General features: G+C 31.7%; 1 protein-coding gene across 1 annotated transcript in view; it reads left to right on the top strand.

Annotated features, from left to right (window-relative positions):
- LOC140448041 (uncharacterized) overlaps positions 1-10,559 on the top strand; it is a 44,162-nt gene extending 33,603 nt beyond the window's left edge. Inside the window, exon 7 of the mRNA XM_072541086.1 lies at positions 3,970-10,559. Coding sequence (XP_072397187.1) covers positions 3,970-4,093 — 124 coding nt within the window. The 3' untranslated portion in view covers positions 4,094-10,559. The remainder of the gene's footprint in view (positions 1-3,969) is intronic.
- Positions 10,560-13,033: the final 2,474 nt, after the last annotated feature.

The raw sequence follows: 13,033 nt of genomic DNA, 5'->3' as shown, positions 1-13,033 counted from the left end.
GGCATTTCGTCATCCTCGTCAACATCCTGAACATTGGGAGAAACTACAGTCAATTTAGCTTTGAAGAAAGTACTAAAAACTGAACTGCATCAAGGAGGGCAATGTTCACGGGTTCCCCATTGTCCCTACAAAAAATCATTTTTTCAAAAGCTGTTTCTGATAATGGCACTTTAAACTTCTTATGACTTCTTGGTCCATAGGCTGCAAGACACTCGTGCACTTGGCTGGTAAAAAAACTATGTTGACGTTGGTCAAATTAAGCTAGGGATGGGGCTGCACATGGATGAAGACAGTTCCTTGTTCCACTTTCTCAATTCTTCTTAAAAAATAGCAGAAGTCTTCCACGCTTTTTTGTTGACTGTGTAGTTGATAGGCAGTGTTTTTTTTTTAAACATCTAGGATGTAAACTTTTCCCAATAACCAAAAGCTTTCTTTTCTCTGTACCTGTCATGCTCCTGCAACGCGCCACCCTTAAATGGTGTCGGACTCGTAGTAGGGGTTAGTGGCTAGCTAACGGTCGTATGCCGAAAAGCCAGGTAGACCAGGGTCCAGCTGATGCTTTATCATCAGAGGGTACACGCATTCGTCAATGTACCTGTCATGTTTGCACAAACAAAAGTCGTGACTCTTTGTTTTGAAAGCTGTCGACCGACACATTTTTGATTTTTGAAATTTAAAGTTTTGTCTGGCGTTAATTTGTAAATGACACCAGTTTCATCGCCATTGAAGATATCTTTATCCATGTGTGGTTGCCTTAGTTGTGGCAATGTGTTTTGTAACCAATCACCTGTCACGTTCTCGTCCACACATTTTGCCTCTCCAACAATTTTTGCGAAGGAAATTGAGTGCCATGCTTTAAACCGATCTAGCCAGCCGTTAGAGCATGTAAAATCTTCATCTAACAGTTTTCCGAACTCTGTAGCTTTTTGCTTTAAAAGTGGCCCTGACACAGGAATATCAGAACTGCGACACCACTTTAACCATTTGAGTAGAGCTGAATCTACATCACCACGAATGCACTTCCTAATCTTTTTAACATTTTCTCCCTCATTAAAGGCTTTTAAAATATCCCTGTTTTTTATGATTGAGCCGATAGTCGAATTAACAAGTCCAAATTACTGACATACATCAGCAATTTTTCGACCACTTTCAAATGCTTTTATAACACGCACTTTATCTTTAATAGGCAAGCCTTCCTTTTAGTACTACAACTTGCCATTTTAAAAATAAAAAGTTAACTATATATATATTTAGGGATTCTACAGTATTCACTGCCTTCCCTCGCTCAACCGTTTCCATCTCTCTCTGTTGTTCCATTCTCCATCGTTTAGTCCTCTCTTACTCATGGCGTCGTCTACTTCGTTCTAAAAAAAGTTAACTACTAAATTAAAATCTAAAAAAAAGAGCAGAACACAATTTCACGGTAGCGAAAATTTCTTAAACTGACTTCTGAAACAGAAAATTTGACTGTTAGGATGGCACCATGGTACAATGAATACACAAGGTATGATATTGCGCATGACATTTGACAGCTGGCCCAGGAGTGTGACGTAGTTAAGATCGCCTGAACAACCCCGAACCCATTATTACAGCTTAACGTACACATTAATTTTGAAATTATGGTTAAAAAGTGATCTAATTTTTTTTTAAATGTTTTGTTTTAGTTATAATTGAATAAAAAATATATTTTCAGTAGCGTAAAACCTTTACTTCTCCTAGAGATTCAGGCGAAATATTTATTTTTGTTTTCATACATATACTAATAATATAAGTACTCTTTTTGTATGCAAATCCCTTGAAATTTAAAAATTTTCTGCAGAGGAAATACTGTGAATAGGTAAATAGTAGTAGATTTGCTTATTCTGATTCACTGTCACTTACTTCCAAGCAGTTTTACTGAAATAAAAACAAAATAGAGTACAATAGAGAAAAATCTGTTTTACAATTCAATATGGTATTTTAGATGAGTTATAATGAAATTTAGTAAAATAAAAAATATACACATTACTATAACCTACCGATTACTATATGCAAAATTTACTTATAAAACAATATAATAATATGAAAATAAGACACAAATTAGTTCAAACGCAAAACACAATAAATATCGACTTCAGACGACTTTACACCGGCAAGACAGAAAGCTTGTATAAAAACAAAAGTTCAACAATAATATCGGTTATCAATGGTGACTATTGCAAATTGCAAGTTATGAGAAATATATTTTAAAGTAACTCAATACTGACTGAGTCATGTATTTTATAATAGAAAAATAATTTAGATTTATGCTTGTGTCTTTATACAAATGGTGTTTAGTTACTATTTATTTATACTGTAGAGTATTTTTTTGTAAAACTGAAAGTTTTTATTTGCCATTGTATATCTGGTTTTGTACCTTTTTCAAAGTACGCTGTGCAATTGCTTGTTGCAATAGTGACAATGAAGATAAAATCTTTAGGTTTCATACATTTCCTAAAGATAGTGTGACCAGAAAACTGTGGATTATATATTGTTGTAGAAAGGATAATTTTAATTGTAATACTGCAAGAATTTGTTATACACATTTTAAAACTGAAGATTACCAAAGAAATCTACAACAGGAACTTTTAAATTACGTTTCTAAAAAGGGTCTAAAACTCAAACCTGAGGCAGTACCTAGTCTTTATTTGCCTAAATCAACATCGGCTACCCTTTTAACCAACCAAAAGAAACCCGTACAAGGAGGCGAACACAGAGAGTCCAAAAAGTATGTTGAGCAGCTTCTTACTACTTCTAGGTCAACGACGTAAGTCTAAATCTTTATTTTTATTAATTATTAGTCATGAAACCTTAAATGGTTTTTTTATATCGATTTGTTAAGTAAGAAACTAGCCTCAGCCTGCTATGCAATTTGCAATAAGAACTGTTTCGGAGGAAATCAATTTAGCATCTTCCAAAATAACATATTTTTCTTTGTTAAATCATGTTATCATTATTAAAATATACAATGTTATCATTATTATAAACAATACCAAGATAATTTTAGGTGTGAATATTACAAACATGTCATTTTAAATGTTGTGCAATATTGTGTGCCCTCACTACACTCATATTCGATGGCCAGCTAGCTCATTCGATATAAATAAATAAAGTTGACTTTGTCATTATTTATTTTGATTTTGTGTTTAGTTCAGTAGGTATATATACGTACAAATTTTGTGTACCTCCATTACCACTTTTCTGTATCTTTTTAAACATCTGAAATATCGAACTCTGGAGTATAAGTTAATTAACCTGTACCTACGTGTAATAAAAGATAATTAAAACTTGTCTTATAAAGGATATCTATGTTTTATAAAGGATAAATATTATAATAACATAATTTTATTATCTCTTTATAATTACTATAATTAAATTAGCCAAATTATATAAAAAAACTTAAAATTAAAAGTCTTTCCTATACAACTACATTCAAATGTTGCGGGAATAAGCGTTCATGCGCGAAAGCGAACCGATTTTGGAACATTATGTATCATACCTTGTGTATTCATTGTACCATGGGATGGCACTGATAAATGAGAAATCATAGAACTGTCCAGGTCACATTACTGTACACAGAAGGGATAATCGAGCTTTCTCACATTCTTGGAAGGAACAATTCCGCAAAGCCGGAAACGCATTGCACGTTACTCTTCATAAAGTAGAAAACGACAACCTACTGTAAAATTTTATGACGCTAGACGAGGCTTACTTTATTTTTAGCCCTATAAAACCGGGTTTTTAATAATGTTATCGAATAGTTTTTGGCCGTACCTATTAAAAATTGACGTTACAACCGAGATGACGTAACTACCGAGGTCTTAATATCCAAGTTCCACTATAATATCCTACTTTGGGACATATCTTATTTTTTATATTCATCTCTGAATTTGTTCATGTGTTAACTTGTTTATTATAATTATTAATACGATTTATTGGCTTTTTATTTAGACAACTGCTTACTGGTGTAGACAACCTAAGAATAATGGCTGCTTCTTTAGAAAATATGCATCGAATAGAAGAAACCAGGGACCCCTTTTCAAATTTTGATGAAGACGCTGGACCTGCACTCTAACCTTTTATACCATAGTCTGTTTTTAAAGTAGTATTACTAAGTAATGTACATAAAAACAATTTTATTTATTGTTACATTGAGAAATTTTTGATACATGTGATTATATTAATTTATTAACTACTAGAATTGCGTTCGCGCTGTATATATTTATACATTTTTAAAATATCGCCTATAAAGATATCGGTTTTTCATATTGGGTATTTGTTTTAATTTTAACATGTATACTGCCATATTCGGTTCATAGTATTTTGCACACATACGATTTCCAGTCATTGCATTTAGTTTGGTATATATATTTTTAGTGGACAATGAATGTATAATAAACTTTATTCATTTATTATTGAATAGACATATATTCAGTGTACAGTTGTGGTAAACCTGGTGGTATTGTGAATGCCACCGTATGTTGTAAAACATAAAAATTTACATTTTATCACATTCTAAATACTTGAAAAAGCGTATTTTAATTAAGTTCCATTTTGAAAGGAAAATAAAGAAGTTTCTAAGTACTAGTTAAAAACAGTTCTTAAATATAATAACTAGCTCTTATTTTATCTCTTATTTTACGTAGATTATACATTAAAAGGTTATAATTATTAATTTGACATGTACATGAATAACCCTTTTAAGAAGAAATCGGTTCTGTGTCTGACCGTCGAAGAATTTTAGTTGTTGCGTAACCAGACAGTTAGATCGTTGTGTTTAAATCGCTGTTATTTATAAAGAGTTGTTAAACCCTGAAATAAACTATTTCCTAGTAATTAAACGTAATAGAATAATAGTTTTCTTTGAAAGTCTCTTGATTGCATTTCTTTTAATTCAAGCTTCACTGTTCTTTTGCACAAGTTTAGAGGTTTCACCTCTCATCAGGAAGCCTTATGGTACCTTTAATTGAAATGAAATGCTTGACGTAGGGAAAAGTCATTAAAATAAAAGTAGACTATTGCATTTCTTTTTATTTTTAATTCGAGCTACACCATTCTTCTCCATGTGTTTATATAATACATACATAAATCCTATATAAACATATTCATCATCATCATCACCGTACAACAGCCCTTAAAGGACCTCAAACTTTTCAAGCTTTCTGCGCCGATCTTTTCAGCATCCTGTGTTACCCCGTCTATCCACCTCAGCTTTAGTCCACCTTGTCTTTCCATTCCCACTGGTTGCGCTATTAGAATCTAAACATATTACACGTACTATAACGGCCAAATATATAAACAGCATTTCATTTGAATTTGATCTTCTTCTCATGGCGCTGTCTCCTTTCGAAGGTTGGCGATCCAAATGGCAATTGTAGTTTTGGAAACTGTTGCGTGAAATATTTCTGCGGATGTAGAAAATTAGCTGAAACTTTGCAGGTAGGTATAGTTTATACGATGTCAACTAAACAAGTATAAAAACAAAATTCCACGCTGAGTGTCGCAGCCTTGTAAAACATATTAAAACAATAGAATTTGAACAAAAAACTGAAACCCATACTAACTGATAAACATTATATTCAAAAAAATTTTAATGGTCACCGTGATGATTGCTATAACAAAATTCCATTAATTGCGATATCAAATGAGTGGACTGCGCAATCTTGCGTAGTCAAATCTCGCATATAATATGTGCTTATTAATTTGAGAACTAAAGAAATGAGCCGCAAAACCATATACCCGAGGCGTTCAAACAGTTTATCAATGGCGCATTCTTTTTGAAAATTTCGTTGCTTCATTAATTGTAACAATTTCTTTTTGGTTTTACCTAGTATTTATAATTTTGGTGTAGAGTCTTGAATGTATGACGCATTGTCCATTACCATCACGGAATTTGTTTTAATATTCGGTAAATGCTGTTCTGTTGCCCATTTTTCGAAGAGCTCTCAGTACTCTACAAAAAGTAATTTTTTTTATTTGCACTGTTGGCATTTTTTCACGAATTCAGAAAAACATAATATCCTACGACCTCTAAATTTGAGTTAGCCTTTTTTTTTTCAAAAAATCACAGGGACTTTATAAATAACAAGCAATTTAAAAAAAACCATTTGAAAGATTAAGAGTTCAAGTTTAGACAAAAAAAAATTAAAACCGATTCTTTTAAAGATGAGCCGTCCATGATGTGCCAAAGGTAAAGCTTAAAAGCAATTTAGCGATTTTACTATTTCAAAAGCTGAATTTATAAATTCAAATTTATAAAAGTCACACGGTTCTAATGAACGAAAATTTATGTTTTTTTTTAATTTGGGGTACCTAGTGGTATAAATCATAAAAATGCATTTAGTTAATTTGTGAATGGTTTATTTAACCGAGTAATTGGTTACAATTTAAAATAAATATTTATTTTGCAAAATTATACGTTTCCATTTATTTACTGATATCATTTAACAATAATTTTTATTGAAACTCAAATCTATACATGATAATTTTTCTTGAATTATGGTTATTACAATTACTTTTTCTTAAAAACATTACAAATATATTTAAATTTTACACAAATTAGTTTTGTATAAACTTTGTATAATTATAAGTAAAAATTATGCAACTAATCTGGATATATAATTAACATATTACAATTTACATACTTTATTTTAAAAAGTTTATAACAATTAATTTGTTTAAAATATATTTGTAATATTTTTCAGTCAAGAAAAATAATTATTGTAAAAATAATAAGCATAATTCAAAAAAAATTAACAAGAATAGATTTGATTTTCAAATAAATAATTAATTTTTTCACGCGAAATCAAAGATTTTTGTGCATTTTTAGAATAGTTATTTATAATTTTTCAACTTTTGTTGAGACTATTTTTGCAATAATAAAGCAACAACTTAACAAAAATAACTTTACAATCCCCCATTTTAAAGGATTTTCTATGCTTTTTGGTAAAATTTTGTCACTTTTCCATATAATTTACAGTTGCACTCTTTATCCACCTTGTAAATCGCTAAAAACAAAAACTTTATAACTGACGACACTATAATCTAATGTAAATATTTTTTAATATTGTTCTGAAGCTATTTTCTTGTGGCATTTTAAATTTATTACTATTTAAATGGGAATAAGCCACAATTAAAGGTAAAAATACGTTTATTGACGTTTCAATTTCCACTTCGGAAATCGTTCTCAAAATACAAACATTAATAAATATTTTTTAATTAGCGATTTAAACAGCAGAGCCGGCTGACAGTCTGGTCACATAACGCCACATCGATTAAAACTCTTCGACGATTAGGCTCAGGACTGATGTGTTCTGGAAAGGGTTAACTTAAATATTCATCTTTCATCGTGGAACAATAATATTACAAGAAATTTGTTTTTTTTTTGTTGAGACTGCATACAATTTACACTAGTTTACTAAAAGAAAAATATAACCTGATAGGCCCTATTACCATTCGCAGTGTAAAATGTTGTTAAAATATTGTCGTCAAATGTCATATTTATATTGTGAATCCATCTTCACGTCTTATTCTCATACAACTTATTATTTGATAAACCCTCTAGGATTATAGGTGCAAAGGCTGTTTGTTTTTATGATCTATGGCTATATTAAAAAGTACTACAGCTAAATTGACAAAAAAATAATTGGCAGTATATATGTTAATAAGTGCTTCTTAAATATGTTTTATTTTAGATGCTGTTTTAAGATAATTTTTATAAGAAACGAAGTATTTACAACTTATGTATGTTTGAGATCAATACACGTATATTACTGGCATAAAATCGATTTTATTTTTGGAAAGAACTACACGAAAAACATTATTTAAAATGCTTGTGTTTATGAATTACATCTTTTCTTCAATAGCGTTTAGATTTAGAATAGTAAAGCGTATATTTAAAGCGTTAACTTTAAAATAACTTATTTAGGTGAAAATTTTGCTACAATTTTAGTTATACCATTGATTTCGTTGAATCTGTGTATCAGTAGTGTTTAGCTGTTATTATTTCCAAAATTGCCGTTAACCTTTGAGTGCCCAAGCAACTAAAAGTAACGGAAAAGGCAAAGGCGGGTACTTTAGGAACTCAAACTAATTTTAATGTAAAATATCAACTTTTTAGCAAATTGTTAACAAAACTTATTTTTTATTATTATTTCACATAAATTTACTTAATCTAGATATTACTAAATCTCTCAACACCTAGATAAAAACAAAAAAAATATTATAACTAGTTAAAATTAACATAAAATTTTTTTCCGGTATATAACTTGTAATAATAAATTAAAGTGGAGGTAATATATTTTTTTCAATTCACGTTATTGGTTATTGTAACAGTTTCCACAAATTATGATTTTTTGTCTGTTTCGGTGCTCACCACACACAAATCTTTTAGACTGATCACAAATTGTTACTTTTTTGTCAATATTTCTCTTACACTGGTAACATATAGCTTGTTTTCTAGTACATATGGCATTCCGCAGTTACTCAGAGCTGTTTTCACATATAAATGAAGATTCCTGCATGTGGCACGCTTGTTCATATTGTTTCTAGCAAGTTCATCTTCTAGTTGTAACAAAAACACTTGTTGCAGCTAGGATTTTTTTCATTCCATATGACAAATGAATTCAGAGTACAAATATCTATTATATTTGTGAAGAGTCTGTAGGGCCATCTAGAAGTTTTTGACTACACGAATATTCTCGTTTGAGTTTGTCAGCGTTGTCGATCCCACCTTTGGTCCTGTTATAATCTAATATCATAAGAGGCTTGTTCTCTCCATCTTTTTCCACACTGTCATTGTGCTGACTTGATAAAATGTGAACCATTTAATTTTTCTTCGGAACACATGACACCATAGAAAGATCCTTTGCAAATGCAAATTGACGATTGTGGAGGTCTAGATTCAATGATTAGTAATACTGGTGTATCTGGTTTGTTTTTGGGAAAGTTACCTAGTAAAGTTGTCACTTTGTCAGTAGATAATTGGCTAATGAAAAAGTTATCAGCGGTAATGGCCTGCCCGCTATTATGGTATGGTTTTGCTAAATCGGTTACTACTCGATAGCCTTAGTTTTGCCCTGGTTGACCTCCAGGATTCTTTCCAGTGTATATTTGAAGGTTGCACAAATAAGAAGTCTTGGTATCAGCAGCTGTCCAAATTTTAATGCCATACCGCCCTGGTTTCGATTTGATGAATTGTCAGGAATTGCAAAGGAAACTAATTGTTCATCAATTGTAATACATTCGTATGGCTCGAAGGCCTTTTGACAGTTGCTGACACACATATTACAAATTTCTCTAAATATAGCAAGTTTATATTTTCGTTTCTTTTTTCTCGGGTACTCTTGTTACCAAATCTCAAAAATACCGAAATGTGTTCAAATGTATCTCTGGACATGGCCGCAGTGAAAAATGATTGACATATATATGTATAAGTAGACCACATCTCTCTTGTAGATTCTTTTTTCACATCTGAGGGCACCTGCTTTGATAAGAACACCGATAAAACAGTCCAATTCTTCTCTTGTAATCGGAATCCTTTGCTTTGGATTAGTAGACTTTTTATTTCAGTCGTCAAAATACTTTATTTGTGTAAAAACAAATTATGTCTTTTATTTCTGTTGTTATAAATAAAATAAATATTTCTGTAAATGTATTGGGACTATTACTTGACTGGTTAATTTAGGGACTGCCTCATCTATATCATATTCGTTAACTTCTGGTTCCTGGTCTAAGTCCTCTTTACTACATTGTCTTCTGTTTCTGAAATCACGTCTCATAAGATCCTCATCATCTTCGTTTTCTACAATTTCGTCATAATCCATTTCCGAGTCATCTGATTCATCATTCCAATTTTGAATAATGCTTTCTAACTCCTCTTGCGTTAACGGTTTTTTCTTGTTAAACTCACTCATATTTCTATTTCGTCTATTTAACTCACTTTTTTCGTCATAATAAACAACCAACACGCGACAGGTCTCAGCATCAACTAAAAACAAGTCAAGAGGCTTTGTTCCAATGCATATCTAGACGCGCCGTTGCCAACTTGTGCAATTAAAATATATATTAAAGAAAATTTATTACGGGAGTTCCTAAGGTACCCCGCTTAGGCATTCAAGGGTTAATGAATCATAATAAGAAATATTATTACTCAAAAAGCAAATTAGACGATATTATGCAGTAATATAAGTGAATTGATCCAAAAAATAAGCAAAAAGTGTGGCAGCAGTAAAATATTTTAAATGGCATATCTATAACTATAACGATATTAATAAAATATTAGAGACAACTGCCATATTATATTATTTTAATCGAAAGGAATTTCAATTTAATAAAAACAACATAATATTTTAAGGAAATAAACCTTGAAAATGTAAATGCAAATAAAATCACAAATAAATAAAAAAGAAGAAACATAAATACAGAAAATTGTTTACAACTTGTTATGCTCAGTCAATTTGTTCAACAAACATTTTTGTTTTGGTTTGTGTTTATCATAGATAATATTTAAGTTTCTTTGTTTTTTTGTATAATAAACATATTTTTACATAATCTTGTTCGTTTTACTCTCCTAAAAAAGCTCACCTTTTTCCAAAATTTTCTAATGGTAGTCTTAACAGCATGTGGTACTCCGGTAGTGACCGAGGAGGAGAAGCATAGCTTTCTTATCGTATAAGCAAGAAGCGATGCGAGTTTTTAATTTAAATAATATAATTTTAACAGGTTGACTGCTAGGCGGTCGTATACGACCGACAGTTCAATAAGTACTTCATGCCACAGTTGTCGTATACGAACGATTTGATACGGTCTGTGATATAGTTCCTGTTTTGCCAGAGGTCGTGTAGAGAAGCGGATTTATTACAGTATTCGACCGCCGTGGCATACAGTCGTCGCATGTACATATCAGTTTTAATTTTGGCTGAATAGGGGAGACTGAAATGATATCAAAATGTTGACAAATCTTTATTTCGAGTAAAAAATATAAAACTAAAAATATCCATTACAAACTAAAAGACACAAAAATTAAATAAGAACCTGAAAGAAATTAAAAATTATCGGTTATTTGGAGTGTTTGTTGAAACAATCTAAACAAAGGTGTGGTTGACCTTCACAAGTGTCACAGTAAGTTACTACTTTTTTGACCCGATTTTTTGTTGTTTCCCCAAATCTTGGAACTCTTTTACAATTCTTTACTGAAGAGATACCTTACATTACGGATGAGAATATAGATCCTTTGGTAGATTCTATGTCCCAAGATGATACAAATAATTTGAATCTGGTTGAAGCAGCACTGAATGGAATTATTGAGACTGATGAAGATACTGGAATAGATAACTTAATAAGAATAGATGAGACTGAACTTCTTTTCGACGGGTTTATTAACTTTAATCACAAAAGAAATAATGAAAATGTGACTAATATTGACTTCCGTGAAGTAACCGAGACTGTTGCTGAACGTGACTTCAATGAAAAAAACCATAGTGAAAACGTGGCTAATATTAACTTGGGGGAAGTTAATCAAAATGTTGCTCAAGAAGAAGTTGAGGAGATAACTAAAACTGGACGAATACGGTCAAGAAGACATTTAGTTGACAGGAAGACTTGGAAGAAACAGACGAACATGAAACGAAGACTACAGGGCGATTAGGGTCAAAGAAAACAAATGAGAGAAAATGGAAGTTTAGTGAGCAGAAGAAAAAAGAGCAGTTAAAGATCGATGTACTTGCAAACGTAGTGCACGAAAACAAAATATTAGTATGTTTTGTCATTTATTTTCGGAGAAAGATAGACAAGATGTATTTGAAGCCTATTGGAAAATCAAATCTTGGGAAGATAAGCGTAGGTATATTCGTTAAAAACAGGGTAATGTATGTCTCAGTTAAAAGAAGAACTGCAAATAAAAAAGAGTCAGAAGAAGGTTTGGAAGGCAGATTGGATGAGGAAATAAAAATATTTGATAAAGGCTCGAGTGAGAAGAAACAACCAAAATATAAAGATTAGAGTCTGATTTATCGTCTTTTTTTAAATGGTCAACTTGTTCGAGTATGCAAACATTTTTTTTAAATACCGTCGATATAGGCGAATGATCTGTGCGGAACTGGGTTTCCGAAGATACAAGAAATGAAAAAATGGAGAGAGAAAGTTTTTTCTAAATCTTCAAACAACCAAAACAGTAGTAGCAGGATGGCAGCAAAAATGAAAACAAAATTAAACAATGATAGCACTTCATTGATCTTTTTAAAAAGGTTCCTGAGTGATTTAAACAAACTTAAGTCCCATTACTGCCGGAAAAGATCGTCCAAGATTTATTTGGAACCTATTTGGCAATCGAAAATGAGTTTATATTTGCAGTACAAAAAAGAATGTACGGCAAGTAAAAATCAGTTTCTGTCAGAAAATCACCTCGGAAAAATCACGAAATACACCGAAAAATGGAAGATCAAAATCAAAGCAGAGAAGACGCAATTCATCATGTTCACCCAGGAGACGAGTCCACCAGTGCTAGAAATTGCAGTAGAAGGAAACAGAATCCAATCAGGAGAATCAGTCAAGTAGCTAGGAGTCTACCTCGACAGAAGACTAAACTTCAATTTGCATACTCAAAAACCCAAGGTAAAAGCAAACGCTGCTAAAAAACTAATACTTCCTTATATTGTTAGGCCCAGTCCACTATCGAAGGCCAAGAAGATTCAATTATACCAGGCCTACGTTAGATCGATTATACTGTACGCTGTCCAAGTTGGGAGTTCCATCGCGGAGTACAACTGGAAGAAGCTCGAAGCAACAGAAATACGCAACCATCAAAGAAAGACTCCTGTTCACACCACTGAGGGAGGTGGCTGAGAAAAGGACCAGATACTTTTTTACCAGATGCAAAAGGCAAACTTTTTTCTTTCATTGGTAGTATGATTAGAAGCACAAAAAGATAGCCCTGGTGTGCTTAATTAAGTTTTTAGAACTAATTTTTAGATAAATATATAAATTAATAATATAAGCGAAAATACAACCGAACGTA

Source organism: Diabrotica undecimpunctata, chromosome 8 (assembly GCF_040954645.1).
Source record: "Diabrotica undecimpunctata isolate CICGRU chromosome 8, icDiaUnde3, whole genome shotgun sequence".
Lineage (NCBI taxonomy): Eukaryota > Metazoa > Arthropoda > Insecta > Coleoptera > Chrysomelidae > Diabrotica > Diabrotica undecimpunctata.
This window is presented reverse-complemented; position numbering and strand designations above follow the sequence as displayed.